Raw genomic sequence first — 26,590 nt, forward strand, 5'->3', positions numbered from 1 at the left:
GGTACTTGGTAATATTACTGAGTAATTTTTTTCTTACCGAAAATTTTTTTCCTATTGATTTCCTTTGTTTCCATGTAAAAAGGGTGGAAACGGAGAATTTGCGTGTGAAAAATGATTTTCCACTGTATGTTTTAATGTAAAATACAAAATAAGGCGTTGAAAAATAAAAAAGAAATTAATGAAGGAAATTTTTCATATAAAATATCATATGTAGAGAAAAATTTACAACAAAATAAATAGGGTATACTAACAAAGGGGGAAAATTGCGAGTTCGAGTTCAATTCCTCTGCACGTACCAACAGGTGAGCATACATGTGAGACCTAACCACCTATACTATTTTTGCCATATACAAGGGGAGGAGGGGTTTTTATGAAAACAGAATTAAAATGTGATAGGCTCTAAGATGTACGTTCACCTATTGGTACGTGCAGTTGATCCATTCTTGAAAATTGTTATACTGTCCTTGTACAAATTCCTTTATGGGAGAATGTTCTCTGTGCCACAGCGCAGCTTGCGCCCAGGCACATGGGCAGCCTATGCAAGGGGCAGGGTGGTCATTGCGCCCACCCCCATGTGCCTGGGTGTAGACTGTGCTGCAGCACAGAGAACGGCGCCCCTTCCTTTATACTGTCCTCACATAATAAACAGTGGGATCCATTTTGACATTTCTCTCTCCTATTCTGATTTTTACACTGCCCTTTAGAAAACCCTCTACCGACAAGGGAGAAGGCTGGGCAGCCCTTATAAAACCCTCTTTTGAAATCATGATACTGCAGCTAAAGAACAAGAATTTCTCCAAAATATCTGTTGCTATGTAACAGAAATCAGACTATCATTTGCAACTGAGAAAATAATATTGCAGGTTCAGATACATTGTTAATATTTATACAGGTAGGCCCTGCATGCACAATTACACAAGCACATCTCAGGCGTAGGAAGTCCCGGGTGATGAACTCCCTGGGTGTGAGACTCCCTGGTTCCCATAACGGTGTTACCCACCGCATATTTGTTACCATCACAAGCATGGGTGTTAGGTTTGTTTGAGTACACATATTCTTGTCCTTCCGTTAAGGTCTTCTTAACCCTCTTCCATGGCCATCAATTAGAATCAGAATCAGAATCTACCTCCAAAATTGGAAAAAAAAAAATTCATACTATATAAAATTCAAAGGGATTTTGAGAAAAAGTAGAGGTTTTGGGATTGAAACTTGAGTTTTAGTATCTGAATCAGATTTGAGTGCATTGCGCAATTCAACACTGTATCAGTGGCACCCCGATTCCAAACACAAATTTTTTTTGAATCGGAGAGAATCATGTTTAATCTTTACTTTTTTATTTGCTTAAATAGCAGAAAATTTAATTAAACTTGCCTCTTGTAGCAAAATCCCCAAGTTTTTTTATTTTTATTTTGGATTAACAACTCCTCTAAAAAAAATCATAAAATTTGAAAAATCTTTACTTTCTTTTTCCCGATTTTGTTTCCTTGCATTCTTATAAACTATCTTACCAAGACAAGAACCCAATCACCCCCACCCCTCCCAAAAAATAAAAGGCAACTAAACGACCTGTCCATGAAACTTAAATATTTTCATATTAAGCATGACACACAGATACAAGGTTCAGAAGAAAAAAAAAGGGGGTGGGAAAGGGGGTGGGGGGGGGCATTTACTCCTAACAAAGATTGATGCAGTACTTGCAACAAAAAAGGCAGCTTAAAGAGTCCAATCAAACATGGCATCACATTGTTCTTTCACAACGCAACATTAAGCCGCTAATAACCAATTGACACCCGTCCCGTCCCCCCCCCCCCTCCAACCCCACCCCCCCCCAAAAAAAAAGAGGAAAGAATGAAAATGATACCTCAAGCAATATGCTCTGCTAGAGTGAGAATTTTAACATGCTTTTTCTTCCTCAACTCATGTGGGACAGGCCCAAATACTCGAGTTCCAATTGGCTCTCCTTGCTTGTTGACAAGGACTACTGCATTGTCATCAAACTTGATCTCACTCCCATCACAACGGCCCCTCTGCATAGCAGCACGCACAACCACACCATATACAACATCCCCTTTCTTCACTTTGCCCCGAGGCTGGGCTTCCTTTACTGATGCTATTATTGTGTCTCCCAACCTTGCCCCTTTCTTACCCTTCAGAGCTTGTATGCACATCACCCGCTTCGCCCCTGAGTTATCCACAACTTTCAGATTGGTCCTCATCTGTATGAACGTTCTATGCTGCTGCAAAAAATGCAAGAACACTTCAAGCCCGCTCACTAGTTACTGGACATATCTTGAGAATGAGAATGTTACAGATACAAAATCCTAATTTGAAACATGTCAAACAATTTGGATAGGAATGCACAAGATGGAAAATTGCTATTACAACAACAACTACTCAGCCTTATTCCAATTAAATGTGGTCAGCTGATGATTGCAGTTTACTTTATCAAAATGAAATTAGGCTGCCGCAGAGTTCCCTTTAAAAAAAAAACTGAAATATCATAAATTTATTCATATTTCAAACTTTTAAGTACAAATTATCACTAATAATTTTACTCTCTTAATAGATTTCACACCACTTACATGTAACACTCACACAGAACAAAGTAGGCACATGTAATATCTGTACAACTTATAACTCGACTCTCTAAAAACCAACTAAGACAAGCTACACAATGCATCATCCCTGATGAGACTTCAACACTTAATCAAGTTGGTGGATTCTCTGACCAGAAATACTGCATCTTATTATTCAAACCCCATCGTGCCAAGGTTCAGCCTCCCATTTTTTATTTTTCAGATAGGTACAGTAGAGTTCTTTGTTAAGAATCACCAAACTAGTTATAAATGTAACCTTATGAGCAGGTTACCGACAATCATCTTTTTGTTTCTCTTTGCCAAAATTTTGGATTCTTTCTGAGTACCCAAACTGTCAGTAATAAAGAAATTTGTACCAATGTTTAAAAAAATAAACCATGCCTTGTACAGCGGTTGATACTTGATAGCTCAAATGGTCCCAAGCGCCCAGCAGACACTTAAGAAAATATGAGAAAAGAAAGTTCAAACTCTGAGAAAAGAATGCATAAAAATGAACAAATATCACTCCAAAATTAGATTGGGTGTACAGCAAGTTCCTAAAGGAAAAGTAATACATTCAGAGAAGTTACAGAAAGTACAAATTTCAGATACCAAATGACTTTCAATTTTGTCCAAGAAAAGATATCAGAGAAAGAAAAAGAAGAATGGGAAGGGTGGTGAATAAAGACCCACTAATGAGGATATATAGATTTTTTCATCACACGGGAGTCTTTTCATCCTCAAAAACAAGAATTTCTTCAAATTGTCTGTTCTTATAACAGAAATCAGGCTACTTGAAAATATTATTGCAGGTTCAGAATCATTGGTAATATTGATACAGGTAGGCTCTGCATGCACAATTACACAAACACGTCTCAGGTTTAGGAAGTCTCCATACTGATGGGTCTTATGACTTCGAGATCACTAGAGCCCAATGCAATCTGAGCGGCAAGGAATTTCTAGGCATTTTGCCTTCCTAGGTAAGTTCCATAATAGGCATTGCCTAGGTGAGCAAAATTTGTTGAAACACTACATGTAGGGGTAACTACTTTACAGGTCAGCAAAGCTGCAAAATTTGTTGAAACACCACATGTAGGTGTGTAACTACTTTACATGCGAGCAAAGAGATTAAGGTAGAATTATAAAAATTAGACACCAAATTTTGAAGAAGAAGAACGAATATGTAGATATGTTAACAGGAAAGATATGGATGCAAAAGTCAAACAGATTAGCATAGCTGGAATTCATATCCCTAAATTGAAAAATCACTGCAGGTCAGAATTAAGATTACATTGAGAGAGATGAGGGGTTCTAGTATTAGTGTCTGAAGAAGGATAAGGGTGTTAAGAATGGTCAAGATGGAAAATAAAAACAAGGTGGCCTGGGTAGGATGGCTCGGAGTTTGAGGAAGGTTATAGACTGACAAGGTTGAAATCTCCAAGTTGTGGTCATGAAGAATTAGGGTTAATGGTTAGGAATGTGATGGAGGAAATTAGTGACTTGTATGGGAAGTGATGACTGAGGATGATCGCAATAAACATATTGAGGAAAACCAAGGGAAATAATAAGGTGATAAACAGGAAAATCATACTCTGTTACCTGAGCAATGGTCATTCCAGCATCCACAAGGAAAAATGAAGAAAAACGCTAATCAGTTGTAAAAAAAAAAAAAAAAAAAGCATCCCAGTGCACGAGGCTCCCCACTACTGCAGGGTCTGGGAGGGACTGTTTCCAAGTTTTGAACCCGCAACCAACAGGTAGCAATCGCACAACTTAACCGTTGCGCAAAGGCTCACCTAAAAGCAGTAATCAGTTATACCAACAAAAATTTTCAGTTTTCATAAAGCATCATGTCTCGACAGAGCTAGAATAGTCCTGTTCTAATTCTCTTGCCAATGTATAAAAGTTATTTAACCCATTCTATCTTACTAAATATTAGACCAACTACTACACTACTTAAACCATGAAAACTAAACCAATTGGATCAAAGTAACTCAACTATGAGAGAGAGAGAGAGAAACAAAAACCAAAAAAGGAATAATCAATAACCCATCATCTCCTAAAACTGAGCTGGCTATTCAACATAGGGCAATGAGCTGGACCAAAAGATGACCCAAAGTTGGCCCCACCCAACGACTGACCCTTGCTCTTGCTGATTATTTAAAGATTCACGGTTTAAGATAGGTGGATCATCAAATTTTAGGAGACTGGGTGGTCAAAATTAACTACTTTGCCATATTTTAATAATTAAGTTAAGAATTTCTCATCCCGTTATGTAAAGTAAAAAGCAAAAGGCTGATCAGCTAGCAATGATAGCATTTAATTTATTGACTGACAACATTAAATTCTAGGCTAGTTGAGTAGATCATGATGAGACTCTTATAGGCTTGCACAGACTTTTGCATACATGTGGATGAGACATCAAGCCATGAAAAGATCTTTGTTCAAAGCAGAAAAGCCTGATATCCATAAACCATTTCACAGCATTCCATGCCTGGAAAACATTCTAACCACACTATTTATGCCAAATATTGATCCAAACATATGATCTTAACCATCAGATCACTTTCAGTCATCTTTACAAACAGAAGAGATGGTGAGAACACTAAAACTTTATTCAATAATCACTTTCATCAATAGGGATTTGTGTCACATGTATGGCCGAGTGCACAGGAAATTAGTTTTCTTCCATCTACTTGCCCATAGGTGTACTGCCTCATAATTTTATGGCTCCTCGATAAATGAAGCAGGTTTTGGTTTCCTGATCTAATAGCTAACTTGTATTTAAAACATAGCTATAAAGCCCCATGTCCACAAAGCACCAAAGCAAATTTGAGCACTCCATGCAGAGAGGAGAAATAAAAAATCAATGACTATCTTAAATTAAATAAGATGTCTGAATCATTACATATGTAACTTGCAAGTGCCAAAGAAAGTAAGCAGGATAAGAAGTAATGAACTTACTTGAGATAAGAATTTGTTGCATGTCATCCTCATTATCTCGTGTGAAGTTCCAAGCAAACCCTGAGAGTTGTTGCCAAGGCCACCCAACATCGAACGACCCACTGTGTTTTTGCTCATTTAGAGTCAGTGAGATGTCATTCCTCAGTAACAGAAGGAAAAGTTTGCTTTAAGTTTTGAAATATGAGATTTCCATTCTCATAATCAAATTTTGATATTTCATGTTCAACATATTTTAAATTAGAAGGCTTGTGGAATTTCAGCACTTTATTGAAATGCATCAACACAATGTACAAATCTGTAGAAAATAGATATAGGGGACAGATAGTTAAAAACAGTCTGACATTTTTCTGTTCAGCTTAGCAAAGATTCAACAACAGGAAGGGGAAAAAGGCATCTGGTGTTACAAGAGATGAGTAGAGTATTGGCACAGACCCTAGATTGGCTCAAAGTTACAACCCCTTTCTGAGGTGGATGGCTATAGTATTGCTGCAAGACATATCTACAACACAAAGCCCAAAGTCATTATGTTACAAAACATGGCCACCTTCTACTGCCTCCTTGCAAGTTAGACATGCACTTTTATTTAACAATTGAAATTCAAGGGTCATTATTTGAGTAAATTCCCAACAAGGAAAATATGCTTCTCAGACATGAATTGATTTTGCCAAACTTTAAAACAAAAAAAAATCATAAATTTAAAAATATTTTAAGGAATAAAAGCAAAAAAAAAATGATGAATTCACCGTAATTCTATGAGGTGCACATGGGACTTCGTATTTAAACCAATACTAATAGGTAATGGAAATTTGGTCAATATATGCTAAGCGTGGCACAAGTCTCTGCCGGGTTGACAAGTTTCTAGTCATATCAGTCCACACAAGTTGGATTTTGCATTTTTTTTTTTAAAGAATATGAACTTTCTAATGCAAAGTCGACCTCGAACCAGGGAAACCAGCGGGAGATCGATTGCAGCAGGATTAATACAATAAAAAGAACAAAATTAAAAAACTGAAACTCTTTTTTTATTGCTATTATGAAGAAGAACATCAAAGATTAGGAAAGAAGAAGAAAGGGATATAGAAGGGGGGAATAGGATCAGCTATTTCAGCCAGGCTATCTCAGCCCATCATCCTCTCACCCAGGGGTTCTAACGCACAGTATCTCACCATCGCCGCATCTCACAGCTTCATCAATAGCTCTTTTTTCTTCAATCTCTGTCTCTTTTCTGTTCAACCACATACATGTATTTATAATAAAACAACCCAACCCTAATCTAAGTAAGAAACTAATTAATAAAACCTATAAAATAGAAACTAGACTCTAACTAGGATCCCTAAGGAAGTGTTTGGTTAGATGAACCAACTGGTGATGTATCAATTGATTCATGAATCTGAATTATACAAACTGTTTGGTTCAAATTGGTGATGAATGGATTTGGGTTCATGAATCCACATGATTCCACTTTTTCTATGTAAATGTGCAACATATACAGGTGGACCCATATTTGATTCAACAAAATGTAACCCAACTATAAACACCATTTATTTTTGTGAATCTACTTTGATCCCCAAACTATCGGGCAAAAACCACAACCCTCGACTGTTCGTTATCTCTCTCTGTCTCTCTTGTCTCTCTCGTTATCTCTCTCTGTCTCTGTTGGAAAGTCTAAACAGCTTTGAAGTGTCTCCAAATTGAACATAAAGAGGATTCAACCTACAGGTTGGAATAGAACATAGAAGTTCTTCCTGTTAGGCTGTGATGAGCCACTTCTTGCAAACTCAATCTGGATTTGTTTGACACGAAGATTTTTCTCTACTATTGATGCTGATGATTGGTGTGCTTAAGTTGGTATTGCTACCAGTCAAAGAAAAGTACAAACTCCTAGCCGATTAAGTAGTGCCTCCACTGCTTCAAGACTTGTACTACTGTATATAGCTTGAGATCATAAGTGGAGTACCTCTTTTTTGCATCATTCTAGTTTTCACTATAGAAAGCAATAGAGTGGCCACCTTGCATCAGAATGTCACCAACACCAACATGAGAAGCATCCGTGGCAACTTTAAATATGCAGTCAAAATCTGGTTGTATTACCGGAGCCTTTGTCATCTTTTTGACGAATGTGAAAGCTTTTGTAGTGGCTGGAGCCCACAGGAACTTGCCCTTGCTTTGCTTCATGCACTCAGTAATAGGCTGAACCCTTTAATGAGTCATTGATAGAAAGATACTAAGCCATGACAACTTTGGACCTCCATAAAAGTCATAGGTTTAAGCCAATCGACAATGCTTTAGACCTTATCCAGATCAGCTTCTATGCCCCTAACGACACAGTGCAAACAAGGAAGATAACCTTGGGTAACACGAACGAACACTTCTTGTGAGGTTGATATAGAGCTTTCAGCATGTAGGACTCGAATCACAGGCCTCAAGTGGTATAAATGTTCTTCATTTTCTTTACGTAAATTAAAATGTTGTCAAAGTGAACAAGGAACATGTCGATAAAAGGACAAAGTACCTTTGTCATAACTCTCATGAAGGTGCTAGGAGCATTAGTAAGGCCATAGGGCATGATCTTCCACTCATATAATCCATCCTTTATTTTAGAAGTAGTCTTCTATTCATCTCCTAGACGGACATGAATCTAGTGGTAGCTACTCTTAAGATCTCTATCTTATTTGAAGGAGAAGGTGGGAACAGCTGTACAAGTGCAACATGAACTACCTAATCTTCAAGAAGAAGAAGGTATTGTCATTTCTCAACCACAAACCATGCTGGATTGTCAAACTCAGAAGCAGCGCAATGAAATGCTTATACATTGGAAGGGGCTCTCTCCATCGGATGTGACTTGGGAGGATGTGCAACAGCTGAACAATAGGTTTCCTGGGTTCATTCTTGAAGAAAAGGGTAATGTTTAAGAGGGAAAGGATGTTATATGCCTGTTTTTCTTCAATTAATTCCATGTATGCAGGGTTGAATGGATAATGCGGCTTAGAGTTGAATGAGTCCATGTAATGGCTGAATAACAAGTCAGTAGGAGATTGTTGGGAGTCCTAATCTGTAGGAAGTATGGTGATTTGTGAGTGCTATAATGTAGGAGGGTAGTCAAACATTGGGAGGAGTCTATATAGTGTGGGTAATGCGGCTTAGAGTTGAATGAGTCCATGTAATGGCTGAATAACAAGTAGGAGATTGTTGGGAGTCCTAATCTGTAGAAAGTATGGTGATTCGTGAGTGCTATAATGTAGGAGTGTAGTCAAACGTTGGGAGGAGTTATATAGTGTGTGTGTGGTAATGCGGCTTAGAGTTAAATGAGTCCATGTAATGGCTGAATAACAAGTCAGTAGGAGATGGGAGTCCTAATCTGTAGGAAGTACGGTGATTCGTGAGTTGCTATAATGTAGGAGGGTAGTCAAATGTTTGGAGGAGTCTATATATATATATATATATATATATATATATATATATATATGCGATTCGTGAGTGCTATAATGTAGGAGTGTAGTCAAACGTTGGGAGGAGTTATATAGTGTGTGTGTGGTAATGCGGCTTAGAGTTAAATGAGTCCATGTAATGGCTGAATAACAAGTCAGTAGGAGATGGGAGTCCTAATCTGTAGGAAGTACGGTGATTCATGAGTTGCTATAATGTAGGAGGGTAGTCAAATGTTTGGAGGAGTCTATATATATATATATATATATGTATATATATATATAGTGTGTGTGTGTAGGAGGGTAGTAAAACGTTGGGAGGAGTCTATATAATGTGTTCTCTGCTTTTAAGATGTTCAGGTAAAATTGGAAAGCAAAAGATGGATCACCCTATGAAACTGGTGAGGAATTCACCCTTTGTATAGGAGAAAAGGAAAAAAGAGCAAGTAGATTTGGGAGACTTTAGGTACACTTATTTTCTTCTTTTAAAAAGAAAGAAACCACTTGATTAGTTACAATAAAGAATTTACATCAACAATCTGAGAGTGTAGACAACCAAGTAGAGGATGATTCAGGTAAATCAAGCCACTTGTACCCAAATTTGAAAATGTCCGCCCCCCCTCACTTTACTCCACCGCTGCCAATACAAACTATCAAACATTTCTCCTTTTCCCATGGGTTCTGCTTTTGTTGCACCTCCTTAGCTGCCATAGTGGAATTGCTGACCAGTACTCTGTGCTAATCTCCTTCTACCCCCAATTGATACACACACTTTCTCCATCTCCGCCCCCCCCCCCCCAACAGCCCCATTTACTCCCACCCTTCGCTACTGCAATAGGGATTTTATGAAAATCTTCTTTTGAAGGCTTCTTCTCAATATGCCACCTTCTTGTACCCCCACTTTTTGTCCTTTGACTTTGAGAGTGTGTAGTGTTGGTCTGACAAGGTACCTTTCACTTTCTTCTTGATCTTCTTTGATGGGATCAGCTTGGTCTGGTGGAAAAGGTAATAATGGCGATGGCAAGTATTATTTTGACTTTATCTTCTCCATGTCTTCTTTCTTACTAAGAATTCTATCAAAATAGATAAGTGTATTAACAGGGGGAGGAATCATGAGCTTTCCTAGCTAGCTCATGATAACATCCAAGGTGACTTGGACTATACCATTCGGATTACTCAATCATGCTACCTTGCACATAATACATTGCATAGTAGTAAGTAAATAATATCCATTAACTATGAACAATGGATGAACATGAATAAAGAAACACACCCAATCACATTTCACATAAAATTTCAAAAAATCTCCAAGCAGAGCACAGAAAGGCATAAAAGTGGAGAATCCTACAATAAGGAGAAAGCAAAGGAAGATAATAAAGATAAAATGCATTGAATTCATGAGCTATATCGTATTTGACATATTCAAGATATTAGATCTTAGAAGATGATAATGAAAGGGGTTATAAAGTAACTTATCTCAGGATCTCTGCAACTATCGGTTAGTACCCAGTAAGTAACCACAACAAAGAACGAACCATCATGTATATAGGTAACAGTTATAATACAATTATATACCCAATAATATAATAACCTTTTTTCAAGAATTAATATGAACGCTAGATAAAACGTACCACTTGAACACTTGGAAATTAAACCTGCATTCATCTTTGATTTAAGTGATGATCTAAATAAAGAGTTTCTTAAACCACCTGTCAATGAAATCGATGACTACCATTAGCCTACATGAAATTAGATGAAATTCTTCAAAACAAGCAAAATCCGAATCATAGAAAATAAATTCTTCAAGCAGATCAAGTTTTACATAAGCATGGTAACCAATCAAAACGGGTGACCAGAGAGAGAGAGGTCATACTTTAACGCCGTCAGTCTCGACTGTGGTCGTCTCCTCCGGCGATGAAAAGTCTGTCTTCTCCAAAACCATAAACCCAAAACCCTTTCGTTGTTGTACCGAGAATCGAGTGAGAGAACAGGTTTGTGTAGCAGATTACCAAAGTACCCTTCTAGAGTTCAAAATTGACACGTGCAACAGAGGCCCCGAAACATTGTTTTAGAACTCGGAAAATCGACTAAACTCTGTGGCCGGCCAACCGTTCCAAGTATATCACGAGACCGGATCGTGTCTTTGTACAAGTACCGATCAAAACCGTTCAGGACAAAATTTTTATCACCTGCGGTTCCCCTGTCAGGTATGGTCCTCTAGTGCCTCTAATAAAAGGGGGTGGACCCCACTAGGATAGTGTGTTCGGTCAAGGGGTGGAATGATCATTTTAACCCCCTCTATGAGAGGAACCGCACAACCGTATCGATCAACAAACCTCAAGGGATAAAGATCCTCCAGGACCACTCTCTTCACCAACCCTATCTCTCACTAAAATATTTTACAATTATAAAGTGAAAAAAATATATATTAAGAGAAAAAGAACACTGCTTAGTCGTGTGGCTAGGCTCATGCGTCTAGACACAGTACCACTTGCTCCCATGGAAAGTACTGCCCTGCCCCCATGAAAAGTTGGAAATTCCGTCAAGGTCGATATTTTTGTGCATGCTCCCATTGGTTAGGGTCCGCATGCAGGCTCTAGAGGCCTAGGTAGCGCTCTCTTTCTAAAAAATTCAATAAATAAAATTAAATATAAAAAGAAAAAAGTTTCTCCAAGTGGTTTGCTTGAAAAGGAATCTCTTAATGAATGTTTTTGTTTTTCACTTAGAAGACTGATATAACAATTTTGACAATTGAATATCAAAGAAATGGTATCAAATTACAATTGGGGTCCTTCTAAGCGACATTATATCTTCTGAAGTATAATGTTTCACTATTTACTACTTGGCAATACATTGGTTAACCCATAGAGGACCCCGCAGACATCGAGTCCAGCTCACGTTCACGTATGTGAGCGTATGAGAACGGCTCCCAGCTGTTCAGATGGAATCCACTTTGTGAGACCCACATGGATGGATTCCATCTGAACAGCTGGGAGGCATTCTCATACGTGAGTATGAGCGCAACTCCATACATCTCAATGACCAATTTTTAGTCCATAGAAAGCAAGAAAAGTTGCTCAAACTCCTACTCAAAATTTTAGTAAAAGATCAAAATGCCATCAAATAGAGATGAACGTGAAAACACAAAATGACCTCTTTTGTAATTTCAACTATTTCCTCTACTCATTTTAAGTTGAATTATACCAAGGATATGCTTATCTAATCCTTTATCAAATGGACTAACCCATGTACTGCGATGTGGCAAATAGTGAAACTTTATACTTCATTAAGCATAGCGACAAGGAGGAAACTCCAATTTCATAACCCATTTCAATTAAAGTAACCTCCCCATATATTTGCATGATCTCCATGTATGTTCATACACGGAGATATTTTGGTAATGATATTACTATGTTCAATACTATAGATTCTCCCATAGTTTTGAATTTTCAAAATCCCAATTTTGTTGATTTAAAACTAATAATTGACATAAGATTTACATGTGAGCATAAGACCTTAGGGTCTACCTGTCCACAAAATTTTTTGCTTCACCTAAACTTTCATGTGGCAAATATTAAGGAATCACTTGGAGTTTGCTTAAGGCTATGCTTGAGAGGGATAAGAGATACCTTTGGAGTCAACAATGGGGAGAACAAGTCAAGTAGGTGAGCAGCCAATTTGAAGTGGACTGACCAATCCGGGTTGCCTCGCAGAGTTTGCCATAACTACTGCCTCACCCATCTGAACCTGTCTCTTTTATGGAAATCTTAATTGTCACAACCTTCAATGACACTCATGGATTACTCCCGTTCACTGTTGTAAAATCTCTTTGGGGAGTACAATTCAAACAACATAATTTTTGGAAAGTTTTCGTCTACCCATAGAGGAATGTTCACAAACCCTTGTAGGGTTATAGTATGTTACCAGAATATCCTCCTGATGCCCTCTTCTACCCTCTCCCTCCCAGTGGTGAATGGATAGAGGAAAACTGTGTCCATAATTTTTATTACTTGCTATGACAATTAGGCTAAGCTGAACAATTAAATGGAAAGAGGGAACCCTATTTCAAATTTTATGACCCACAAATACTATGCATTTTACCATAATTTTTTAACAATTCAAAAATTTTCAAAGTAAATTCTCAACAAAAGTTTTTCCAAACTATTTAATAAAGAAGGTATCTCTTAACAATACACCTAATTGTGCCACGGGAAAGGGTGGTGTAGCAAATTCGATTATTGGATATCTAGGAAATTATTTGAATTGGTCATTTGTAAAATTATTTTTTATCAAATTCAAGCATATACCCCATGTATTGTTTCCCCTTCAATTTTGTACCATCCACTCCTTTTTTCTTATGAGAAAGACAAGCATCAACATCATGAGATATATAGGCCTCAATTGATAACACTCCCAATTCCTGATTCCTTGATTTATGTATTGAGAGTGAGATTCTGTTTGGTAACACCGGTTTGATTTCATGTTCATAGAAAATCAGATTGGCCCCAAAATGTTAGCCAACCTATAAGCTATATCAATCTAGGATCTATCCACTTTCTTAGTATTTACGGATTCAAAATGTTCAACACAAAGCCGATCAAAATAAATATCCCAGGGCCATGAGGCCATCGAGCTTAATTCTCTACCCATTTCTACCCAATCGACCAACTGCTTGCATCTAAGGACTTTGCGACGAGAAGGCCTTGGGCCCTTGAAGGACTCCCTTGCCTCGGACTCTAGTTCTTTGTCATGTAGAAGAGTTGGATTGAACTCAAACTCGGTATGTAAGCTGACAATGGGACCTACATATCTTTGAAATTTAGACCCACCTGTTCTGCCACATCTAGTCCATTGGGCTGCATTCTTCTGCACCTGCACATACCCATGGTCTTAGTAGGCTTGGGTTTGGGCTGCACAAGTAAGCCACCTCCTGCCCAAGCAAATGGAGGTTGAGAGGGTGGATGGGAAGAGGTTGAATAAGATAGTGGTTTTAATAGGTTGAGTTGATCATTACGTGAAAAGGGAGGCATGACTGTGCAAGCAGGCACGGTCGTGCACAAAACTTTTGGCCTTACTTTAATAAGAGAATCTTGTTTTTAAATGGACAACTTTCATACACCGATCCATATGTGCCTACATATTTGCCACTTGGCAGTTCATTTTAAAACTCTTCATGCTGTCATGTGACCTCGTACTTAGGTGTCATCTTACAATCCAATCAGATTACTACATATGTCAAGGTGGGCCAACAAGCTTAAATTGGACTGAGGTTGAGTTTACCTTTTTGGGCTGAACTAGGGCTTAGACCTACCAGAAGCCCACCTTAGTTTGAGCTGGTTTGGGCCAAGTTGACTTCAACCTAACCCAGCCCAATGCAACCAAGGCAGAAACGTTCAGTAGGCCTAGGGATTAGCAGAAACGTTCAGTAGCCCAATGCATAGGAATGACTATAAAAAATTTAGGTGGAGGGTACCCAATAGGAGGAATCTTCCATGCCGACTACCAATGGCAGTGCACGGGACCGTATCATCAGTACGTAAGGGGCCCACACTGATCAAGCAAAAGAGAGAAAATAAATAAATAAATAAAAAGCTCTGTGAGTGATACATTAACCAAGGTGGGGATATTTTCCCAAAATTGTAATACATAAAATATTTCATAGTAGTAAAATTAATTAGAATGTGAGATATCTATAGAATTAAAGTAGTCAAAATTTGTTTACCAAAAAGATAAGTCAAAATTTTATGTAGGGATAAAGAATGCTAATCAGTCATGTACAGAGCGTGGACACTGCACCTAAACAGAGCTGGGCGTGAAATGACAGCCCGGTGAAAATTCCAGGCACCACAACAGGGACTAGACGGTCCTTTCATGGCCGTATCTAGGTGCAGTGTCCACGCCTTGGACACGACCAGGTGGCGTTCTATAACCCTTTTAGTTATTAGATGTTGAAACGTGGGAATGACAATAAGAATGCTACGATAATGAGGACTCAAGACAACATGGTTTTATTAATTAGCATGAGAGAGAGAGAGAGAGAGAGAGGGAGTTGTTTGAGGGCATTACAGATCTTTTATCTAGTTTCAATGGGATTGCTCATGGAATGGCTTCTTTGGAGGTAGAAAGTGGAAGAGGTATCTTAGGTTGATGGTCCCAAAACTAGGGTGGACCCCTTGTTTGTAATTTGTATATATTTTTTTTCAATAAAAAAAAGGCTTTAATAGAGAAATGCTGTATCTACAGAGGATATTGACTTTCAAGTCCATAATCATCAAATACAAATCAATAGCTCAGATGCATTGACATACAGGGATGAAGATATTTAAGGCAAGTAAAGTGTCACCTACAATGAGAAGTTAATACAAAGTTCAAGATTTTTGTATAATTTCAATGTATTAAATTTGTATAGATTTTGTCTTTATTCTTTCTATTCTTCATAACACCTAATATGAGAGGCATGTATGTATATTTATAAAAGTATTTATATAATATACCCACGTCATTCTTTTCTCACATGTTAAGACCAAAATATTTAGTGCTCCACTAGGGTTTTTAGCCATTCCATCAAACCTAGGGAGGGAAGATTAGGTGAATTCCATTGTTTGATGGATAAATGATTCTCTGCATTAGTCACATGTAAAATTTATTACCCCAAGTTAGTCAAATAGACCAGCCTCAACCATGGATTTAAGAATCGATATCGGATTAGTGGAATCACCAAAGCTGTATCTGTATTGGCAATCTCTGATCTAATGCAAGAGCACTTATATCGATGGATCGATATAGACCAAAGATAGTTAAAAAAATCTTTTTTTTTTTTAATTTGAAACCATGGATAAATCTATCTATCCAATCGATTCAGGGTGATCAGGATCAGTATTAGAAAAAACCAATCCCATAGACGATACAGATTCCTAAAACCCTGCCCTCGACATTTATCAAGGGAAGGATAACCCACCCAAGGGTATATTTGGTTTGGTTGGTAGAAAATAATTTTGAAAATTTTTGAAACAAAGGGAGGGAAAGACACATAAATGCATATTTAGTATCACTAGTACTTTTATCTTATTATTACTATTATTATATAATTTCTTGTCAACCAAACATACCTTTAAAAAATCTGCTTCCCCACTTCTACCTTTTTCCGTAAAAACAGTGCAGACCGTACAACCTCCATTCCACAGTTGATTTGCTTAAAATAGAATCTAAAACAAAAGAATGGTAGAATAGGATATGATAGAATAGGTCAGGCTACATGGAATCAATCAATTAGTGATGTCTCCTTCTTCTTCAAGTCCAGTTTGGCAGTTTTAGGTAAACATAGTACAACTTAGTGAGATGAAAGGACTAACAATTCAAAGGTAGGGGACACCCATTTTCTTCTACCTATTAGGATTTGATAATCTGATACTACCATAGATAGATTCATGATTTTCCAATATAAACAAAAAAATAATAAAAAAATTAAGAACCTCAATTTCCCAAAATGACTAGAAGACACGTTTGGGGGTTTATCATATTTTCATGTTAAGGACGTGTTTCCCCACTCATTTCCATTTCTGGTAACCTCCCATAGACTGGGCCAAAGTCTGCCTTGTCAACCTCGGTAGTAGTAGTAGTGAGCCTGACTTGGGTCGCTCCATGGATCTGATTAATGGGTTTTTTCGACCCAAACATGTAAAGCCCAACGCAAAAATAGGCTTTCCTTCAAATAATATCCAATACGGTCCAATCAATTCAATTATATTGGAACCAGTCATCACGTACGTAGGCTGGGAATCATGGTGGGGTCAATGGTGGGATGGAGTGGGCTTGGATCAAGACAATATGGCAAAAAGGTAGGTTAGATATATAGCATATTTCAAACTTGGAAGGGAACAGACTGACTGGCTTTATGAAGTGTGTCTAGAGATCCCAATTTTCTTTCAGCTCTTCTGATGATCAGTCGTTTTCATGAACTGTGCCTGCACGTTAAGAAATCCGCAAGAACTCAAATATCAAAATTAAACACAGAAACTAACTCAAAAAAATTTTTTTTGGTAAAGAGAAACTAACTCAAATGAACCCAATGCAAGTTTGGCCTGGTTGATCTATTTTCTTGGGCCAAACAAGCATATGACAAAATATAATATAATGTGGAATACCTATATATTTAAATTAAATTTGACTTCTAATTAAGTTTTTGTGTTTTACAAGATCATTAGCCTTTAATTATGAAGCCATTAGAAGATTCTAATTTGTGTTTCAGGATAAGTATAGAAAATTAGAGTTCTCAATTGACTTTTTCTTTCCTGTCATTATATTAGTTTGCTTGTAGTTGAATCTTATCTTCTTAGATTCAGGTGTAATGGTTTTAAAAAGACATAATTAACTATCCAATTAGTCACAAGAATAGTAGAGATAACTAATAAACCCTAGGGCAAAGGATTGATAAGCTATCGATGTTAGGTAGAATCTCCCAAGACAAAGCCAATGGAAGCACAAGAGCGAGGATCCCGCAATTCGTATGAGAGATACGTCAGGAAAGAGAGACAGAGTTAGAAACATAGGAGGGGGCATCCCACGGTTCATCAAGGAGGAGAGATAATGTCAATAACTGTAACAGGGCACATGATATGATTAGGGTAGACATCATTTTCCATACATATTGATTGGAAATTATCCTACCATGTTACTCATAAATGTCCAACAGAAAATGATACATGTGATATAACTGAATGAATATAAAAAAAATGGACCTTGTGTATCCTACGTCTAAACATAAGACTACACGAAATCACTTCTTCATTTCTTATGAAATAAAAAATCTCATCCATATTAATGTTCTTTCGTGTATTCTTATTGACCTTACACTTAGTGCAAGGAACACTCAGCCGGGCAGCAATCTCTTATCCTTAACAAAAAAAAAAAAACAAAAAAAAAAAAAAAAATTGTAAAAATTGGTTTTAAATCGATGTCAATGTCGACCGATCAATATCAATGTGAATTGACCGATTCAGCCGATCCAATGCCCATTCTCAAACCACGGCCACCAAGATCCTGATTCATGAAGCCTTGCATCTTTTTCAATCTATAAAAATAGCCGGCCAATAGTTGAAGGAGTGAGACGGAATAGTAGGGCTGTAGCTTGATGGGACGAGATTGCCTTAATTTCCAGCTCAGATGGTGACTCAGGGAGGTATATATCATTAGAGAGCACGCGCAAAGAGGTAGGTACCTCATACCTGGAAGTTAGGCACCCCAGCTGTCCGGCCAGAAGCCCTTTTCATTGATAAAACGCATGATGACACACCCAATCACTAATTTCTTTAAAGAAAAACAAAAACACACCCAGAGATGGGGATGGGATGGGCTACGTTCATGAAAACTGCGCCGTTCATTTTTACCGTGAGTTGTGAGTTGTGAGTAGTGAGTTGTGACTTGAGTAAAAAAATATCAGAGAAAGCCCCTTAGAAAGGTCTCGGAGGAGTAGGTAGTTTAGGTGCGAAATTTTGTACGATATATATTAAATGGTCAAATGGAACGACGGTCCTTGGCTCTTTGGGAAGACACATTTTTTTGGATTCTTTCTGATGACCTTAATTATTAAAAAAACACTGATATAATTGTACGTTACATAGATTTGCTTGATTCTTAATTTGACTCCACAAAATTCCTCATCTCCATGTCTTCCAACCTTTATTAATTATCTCCCACTCCGGCAAGACAGCGAGCACTGAACAAGGGTGTCAACCCAGCCGTTGGATGTGCGCTGCACCGCTGCACACCGTACCAAACCGATCCGAAGTTGAACAGAAGAGTTGGGTCTCTCCCAACCCCAAGTATTTTTTTTTTGATAAAATTTCCAACCCCAAGTCCCAAACAAAGTAACGGTGAAGCAAAACAATGACTGAGAGATGGTTTACGAAGACAGCGACACGTGGTGTGTCTGGTCATCGGGAAGCCCGGACTTGATTTGCATTGATACATTACACGCCTGATCCATTCTGTGCACTGAGACCACGACACGTGCTGATCGTGGTGTGTTATCGATAAATTATATATACTAACAAGTGGCAACATCTCCAAGAACCATCATCCACACTTGGCTTAGCTTATGACTTATGACCACCCTATAAATCTTGCATTGCATCGAACACTGCTTATTATTATTATTATTATAATTTATAAGTAAGTAATCAATTAATAATCTATTTTGGTCTTATCTCAATGCCTGCACCACCCTTCTATCAATCAACCTCTCTAGTCTCTACCCTTTTGGTTTTCAATTCATTTAATCCCATTAGCTTTTTTCTCTTTTCTACTGGCAAGTGATGGAATAAGCTTTGAACAGCGGGAACACGCCTCAGCTGCGTCGCTGTTAATGTAAGTTTCAGAGATTTTTTTTTTTTTTTTTTTTTTTTCTGTTTTCAAATATTTCTTGATATATGTAAATCGGAGACATTGCTATGATTGATAATTACGAATCAGGATGCAAACCCATAACATTGTTTATCTTTTAAAAAAATAAATATTCAGTTAAAATTGTTGATATTAATTAGGCAATGCAATTGGGTCGGGTTCGGCCAGGTTTGATCCTGATTGAGTTAGACAGGCCAGGCTCGCCCTGATTGATGATCCTAGTAGTCCTTATTATTGTCATTTTAGGGTTGTGTAATGTCGGGCTAGTCTTTTCTTTTGACTATATGTATGATATTATTTTGCATAATTGTATATAGTATATGTTTATATATATATACACATTAGACAAACTTGCATCCGTAGTTGAGATGTTGGAAATTATAGATTTATAGTCCTACACCAGCTATGTGCGATAATGGATATGTCTCAATAAACCCTTTGGCAATCGTCACCTAATGCTTTAGGTTTTTAAGGAGTACTTTATGGACTTTTCTATATTATTTAACAAAGTATCAAAGCCAAACCATTTTGTTGTCAATGTCATCCTTAAGATGTATATTCTCAAATCGACTATTGGAACCCTATCGATTATTTGGAATCCACTTTATTTGACATGGCATCAAAGTCAAACTATTTCATCATTCACCTGTATGTCGAAACTATAAATGAGAGAAATTTTGAGATGTTCATAATTATAGAGATATAGTCAAGTCTCACATTGGTCATCTGAGGCCCTAGATGTGTCTTAATATACAATTAGGCTATCTCCGATCACTTAATGTACCCCCAAGAGATATTTTGTGATTTTTTTCATAATTTGACTGTCTCCCCCTAATGCTCTAAATTTTTTTTGTTAAGACCCCTAATTGATATTTTGTGAATTTTTCCACTTAATCTATAAAAAAATAGGAGAGGTATAGAAACACTGTCCACATACTATAAACTAATGGGTGACACTAATGGGAGTACAAGACATGGTATCATACACGAGGGGAAGGGATCATTTCAAAGGGAGCAGAGAGAGAGAGAGAGAGAGAGAGGACGATAGCTTGTGGGATATGGGCGGTGTGTCTAGCCTTTTTCCATAAAAATTATAATATTTCTTTAAAAGAAAATCAAAGGTTCTTTCAGCTAGAATCAGTTTATTCCATCAATAGAATGCATTTTTAGGGTGTAAAATGTGTTTTTCGAAAAGAAATTTCTGTTTTCTCTAGCTCTTAATTTTGTTACTTTGGCTACAGATTTAAGTGGAAGTTTTCATCTAAAGTAGCCCACCGAGAGCCACCCAAAAAAGGAGGTTTTTTTTAATTACTTTTTATAAGAAAAAAGTGTGGAATGCAACAGAGCCAACGATACACATCATTATACGTACGGATTCCATAAAATAATGGCTTTGATTGGGGAAGAAAAATGAAACCAAATCCTTACTTAAGTGAGCTTTAGATTAATTAAATGCTTTGGCCACTTATAAATATAATCACCATCTAGTGTTTTTGGGGGTGCGAGTGAGTTATCAACTCGACATATGGGTGGTGGGGAATATAATGCCTATGTTTATTAATTTGTTTTGTTTGTTTATTTATTTAAGATAGCTTTATAGCTTTTCAAAAGCTATGCTTCTGGTGCTCTCCTTTCTGTCCCCATCCCTTATTAAAATCCTCCATTTTCATTTAATCTTACAAGACTGTCCTTAACATATCTTATTTTCCTTTTTGGGAAGGACTGCCTGTATACATCATAGTAACAGTGATTTGGGGCTTATCCTTTTTGAATTAATTAAAAGATTATTGGTATCTTCTCAACCCTTTTTTTTCAGAGAAGGTTTTCAACGACGTCTGAATACTAATTCGGGGGTATAGAAGAAAACCTCTAATACGAATCACCATATATGGGATTTTGGAGGAGAGAGCTTGTGAATCAGTCATTTATGTGAGAGCGTGTACATAGGAATCTCCACATTTTTTTTTTTTTTGGGGGGGTAAATAAATAGGAATCCCCACACAGTCAATATGTAGATCTTTTGTCCCCCACCCTTTTTTTTTATAATAAATTTCTATTATTTTCTTCTATTTGTGTGAGGCTTTATGTCAATTCAAAGAGAATATGTTCACTAAGTTATAATCATCATCATTATAGTAATACATCACGATTCGAACAAAACATGTTCACTAAGTCATCATCAACATTTGAATAATGTGTCACGATCCAAAAAGATTAGAGTTCACGTATATTTCTTAAAAAAACCCTCCATTATTTATCTTCTCGACATCAGCTTAGATGCATGAGAAGTAGTATTTATCATCTGTATAAGCAACCACTATTACTTCATTATAGGAAAAAAGCCTTCTACCAACAAGAAAAAGTTAAAAAAGTCCAAATATATAAATTTAAAGGACTTTTAAAAAAAGAATATACATATTAAATTTTTTTGGGGGGTAAATGTATAGAACAACTTTATATTAAGAAAACAATAGAAATTCTATTTCTTAGAAAATAAATTATTTATATTATATTAATATATTACTTAAATGGTTAAATATAAGAAAATTAAAGACACACACACACACTCTCTCTCTCTCTCTCTCTCACACACACACACACACACACACACAATTAAAGGGATAAGCTTATGTCGTAGAAGCAGCTATTGTCGTTTATCTGCATCTTCTCGATCAAGAATAGGTTCGCTTTGTTTGGGATGAATTCGCAAAGACTCGACTGCTAAAAAGACAAAAACATAAATTCACATTTGCTGAATTAGGTTTTCCATTTGGACTAATTGAGCCTTGAAGAGTTTATCAAAGAATGATCTTAGTAAAATATTAAAATGCTAAATATTTTAAAGAACTAATTGGTTTGAAAATTGATTTAAATTAATAAGTCACAATTCAGTTCAGGCATAATGGTTTGAATAAGCAAATAAATAAGCATGTCACAAATTAAATTCGATATTGTGCTTGACGGTATAAATGATCATTGCATGAAGCTGGTTGAATATCAAGAATTGGGTAAACAAGGCCAACAATGGAGAGAGAGAGAGAGAAGTTGAATTAATAAAATGTCAAAAAGGGTATGGAAAATACAAAATTGATTGGCATTATTATTAGATCATATTGGTATAAAACCTGGACAAAAGGATAATATGTATATGAAAAATATTGTTGTAACTAAGGTTGATGAAAAACAAGTCGTAAACTTACTTTTTTGCCCTTATAATATAATACACTTTTTGTTCTCAATGAGGGTAAATCTTATTATTTCACATGTCTACTCAAAAAATGTATAGATTTTAATAATGATATAATAACAAATCACTTTCAAATTATTTTAAAATTTTTTTTCCCCTGCCATTAAATAACTTTTGAGCATAAGACAAAAGAAAATCAAAAGAAGGTTATATATAAAAAAAGAAATGACTGTTCTTGGTTTTGTTAAACAAGACCCACATTTATGATGTAGGTTCTCACAATGTGAGTCTTCTAATACATCTGTAAAAGGCAAAATGGATTACAAAAATCGTCTAATAAGACCCTAAGTTTGGCGTCGTATTGTATAGTTATGTATTTGGCTCTTCAAAATGCACATAAGCCCCATTTTATAGAATGCATAGTTTTGAAAGTATTTCAACTATGTGCCGGTGGTTTCAATAACCAAACGACATTTTACTTAATTAGGTTATTTCCTTAAAATCTTGCCCAACATGAGATATTACATTTATTTTTCTATATATGTAATTAATTTTTTTTTTATGGAATCTATATATGTAATATTTGTCCTTAAATAATTAAGACATGCATATGAGGGGTTGCTTTTATCTTAATTATTTTCACTCACCTTTGGCTTTAACACAAAACAAACTACTTTTTTCAGGCTGTAATTTTTTTTATGGAATTCTCCTATTCAAAAACTAGACATGGACACCTCTAATTAACATAAGTAGAAGTTCAAGTGGGAAATTTGATAGTAGTAACCTTTGGCCTTTCACTATATTTAAGAAAACTTTCTTTTCCACTTACATCTGATGAGAGTATACTTTGTTAGACATTATTGTAATTATGTATTTATTCTTTGATAATAATATTTATAGTTGTGAATGTTACAAAGGTATTGTGAATACAAAATATTATACGGCATTGTAAAATTGTTTCATTATGATTTGCTAGCTAAATAAATCAAAGAAGTATTATCGTCCTCCCATCCGATATAAACAAATAAGGATACTTGATCATTTACCTTCATTTTTTATGAGTACAAGTAACTTTTACACAATTTCAAGTCATTTGTTTGTTGCATAGGTATCTTAGTTATTTGATCAACCTGTATGAGGACTATGGCCTTTTTTTTTAAAAGACACTTCTCTCATACTTAGGGCATACTACTTCTCATAACCATTTTTTATCAAATCCAAATTTATCTACGAATCATCTAATATATATCTTTTTATTTGCCCATTTGACCCCCAAAATGTATAGAAAAGAAATTAGCCATTTAATATTGGAGTTCAATTATTTCTATCAATGCAATAGAAATTTCTGCATTACTTAATGTTGATGCATGCTTCTAATAACTAGTATGTGATATATTTCTATTAATTATGGTTTATTTTTTGTTTCTTCAATTGAGATGAATGGTAACTAAAAAATTATTGTCAATATACTAAAGATATTTTTATTATTTGGTTAAAAAGGGAAATATAGTATTTGAAACAAAAGAAACTAACATTCTCTTTTTCCATCCCTCCATTTTCTATTGTATACATATTTTTTTGCAAAAAGATTTTTTTCACCTCACCATCCTAGGGTTCACAAGCCCTTACAGGGTTTTAGTATGTATCCCAAAATATCTCCATACCCTCCCGCATGCATCTGAAACCCCATGGTGAATTCTCATTCACTATGGTGTAAGGAAAACTCGATCCTTAGTTTTTCTTTGTTTTATCTTATATTTACTTTAATTTTATTGCTTCCTAGTGAAACTTGTTTTCCTTTCCTTTAGTCATGATTGTTTGTTTATGTTGGATTGATACATGTGTTTTCTCCCATGCAATGACTTATCCTTCACTTCATTAACTCTATTTGACGACACTTGCTTTTAATTTGGTTGGATATCATAGTCCTCCAATCCACCCTTGAATTTTTTGAATATTCACATTTGTAAATTAGCAATTCTAACACTTGTAGAATCATGGGTGTTGCAATTTGAGGCTACATTAGTAAAAATAGAAAAAGGGAAAACTAGGAAAATAAATATAAAAGGTGAGACTTTGACTAAGTTTTACTGAAAATTTTCAAACATAGTCAACTGTTTTTTTCCTATATGGCAAGTTTTGTTGGCTCTTGAACTTTGTATATATGTTCTCTATGTTATCATCTACTCGTAGCTTGGGTTCTAGTCCAATCTGACAAATATAATTTTTAGAATAATGATTTGAAAATTATTTGAAAAAACGGGGATTGTTGCAAATACAAGCAGAATAGCTCAATAAATAATGTGCCATACAGTTAGAGTATTCCATCAAATTTGAAAAGTGAAAAATACTAAATTCCCCCTCTATTAAAAGTGTTTGATTATGAAATGCTTGAACCATGAAGCATCAATGGGAGAGGCAGTTGAAAAGGTCGACTATGGCACAAAAGGAACCCATTTACCATATCAAATAAAATTTATGAATAATTTGAAAGCCTCCAATATATCTAAAGCTTTCACACTCTAATAAACTATTAATTTTGGGAGTGTGTGAATGACACCTCTATAGGTGTATGTATAACTTGACACCTTTTAATTTTCCCTTGTCTTGATCTCAAATGTTGTTTAATATAAGAGTATAAAATTATTTTCAAAAATAATTTTAATGTAACATATTATTATGTCATTATCAAAAGATGTCATTGTTATACACATTTTTTTATAATACACATGTGAAATGATACTATTACCTTCATTCGAAAAAAATGTATATCATACTAAAAAATGACAAAAAAAAAAAAAAAAGATTACAAATTATTTGACACCTTGAAAAATGTCAATAAGAAAATCTTATTAATTTTAAGTGGTAAGCCAAAGACATTGTACGTATAAATGCTCATCTTTGGGTTGCTCGACTTATCTAATTTCTCAAGTTAATTTAACTCAATCTTGACTTTAGGTTTTCACTTTTTCAACTAAACACATATTAAGTTATTAACACTGAAATATCCTTGGCCTTTTGTAGAATTAACCAAACCTAAATTGGGTAAATCACCTTGAGCCAAATTGCATGGATGTGTATGTAAGTATTGAAGAAGAGTTTTTATTCTTGGGTATCCCCCAATCCAACACCAAAATTAGTTAGATATAAAATTGTTCTTAATCTACAAGCATTTTTTGGTGTGGATAGCTATTGACATGGCGATCACTAAGTGAAAATTCATAGTTTGTTGGTGAAATTTGTTTGATACATTGAACTGAAAAATACAAATTACTCATTTATAATTGGTTTTTGCTAATTGTTAAAAATAGAATAGTTTTCTATCCGGTAGTGTGGCAATGGGAGCGCGCGAAAAGGCATCAACATGAATGAGATTTTGGCCTATCATGGGGGTGAGGCGGTCATTTTGCACTATCATGTGTCTGAGCACAAGAGCGCGCTATACCTAGGAGTGTCAATTGATCCGGTTCTGAGCTATCGGTCTGGTTCTCTATCGGTTTCGGCTCTAAAGTGTCAAGGCCAGATCCAGACCAATAAGTTCACCGGTTCTAAATCTGAGATCGAAGACCATTAACTAATGGGTGGTCCGGTTCCGATTCCTAATTGGGTCCAAACATGTCCTTGTTGAGTAGCCAAATGTAAAACATTTTTTCCATTGGAACGAGAAATCTCAAGCAAGCTAGAATCTTTCAAAAGCAATTCATTAACTACTGGTGTGTATCCTCTATGTGCAACAAATGTGCGAGGGGTAGAATACTAGAATTTGAGGGGCCAAGTGTCTTGCTTAGTCTTGGGTCATGGTCTAATAGCAACTGGACAACAACTTTATAATAAAAGACATTTTAACTGTATGTTTAAATATACCCAAAAAAAAAAAAAAACAAAAAAAAAACTGTATGTTTAAATAGCAAGGATCATTTTTTAACATTTTAAAATAGAAAAAATGGTGCATGACAAGTTCAAATGTATGCATTTCTTTCGGTTCCAACGGTTCCAAGGGCCAGACCAGATCCGGACCAATAACCTATCACTAAGAC

At 36.0% G+C, this 26,590-nt stretch overlaps 1 protein-coding gene and 1 long non-coding RNA gene across 4 annotated transcripts in view; one reads left to right on the forward strand and one right to left on the reverse strand.

The window, feature by feature from the left end:
- The window catches only part of LOC122651820 (50S ribosomal protein HLP, mitochondrial-like), a 30,396-nt gene extending 19,494 nt beyond the window's left edge, over positions 1–10,902 (reverse strand). The window contains exons 1-5 of one of the 3 annotated variants that reach the window (XM_043845374.1): positions 10,839–10,902; positions 10,597–10,674; positions 5,541–5,641; positions 1,844–2,234; positions 206–239 (exon numbers count right to left, since the gene is read on the reverse strand). In XM_043845374.1, coding sequence (XP_043701309.1) covers positions 1,863–2,234; positions 5,541–5,641; positions 10,597–10,630 — 507 coding nt within the window. In that variant the 5' untranslated portion in view covers positions 10,631–10,674; positions 10,839–10,902 and the 3' untranslated portion in view covers positions 206–239; positions 1,844–1,862. Of the gene's footprint in view, positions 1–205; positions 240–1,843; positions 2,238–5,540; positions 5,642–10,596; positions 10,675–10,838 lie in introns of those variants that run through there. The other 2 variants (XM_043845372.1, XM_043845373.1) reach the window with 2 other exon arrangements.
- Positions 10,597–22,394, forward strand: LOC122651823. The gene is made up of 3 exons (XR_006331517.1): positions 10,597–10,676; positions 15,009–15,016; positions 22,384–22,394. It is a non-coding gene; the product is annotated as an uncharacterized LOC122651823 (long non-coding RNA).
- Positions 22,395–26,590: the final 4,196 nt, after the last annotated feature.

The sequence above is a fragment of the Telopea speciosissima genome, chromosome 2, assembly GCF_018873765.1.
Source record: "Telopea speciosissima isolate NSW1024214 ecotype Mountain lineage chromosome 2, Tspe_v1, whole genome shotgun sequence".
In the NCBI taxonomy this organism is placed as follows: Eukaryota; Viridiplantae; Streptophyta; class Magnoliopsida; order Proteales; family Proteaceae; genus Telopea; species Telopea speciosissima.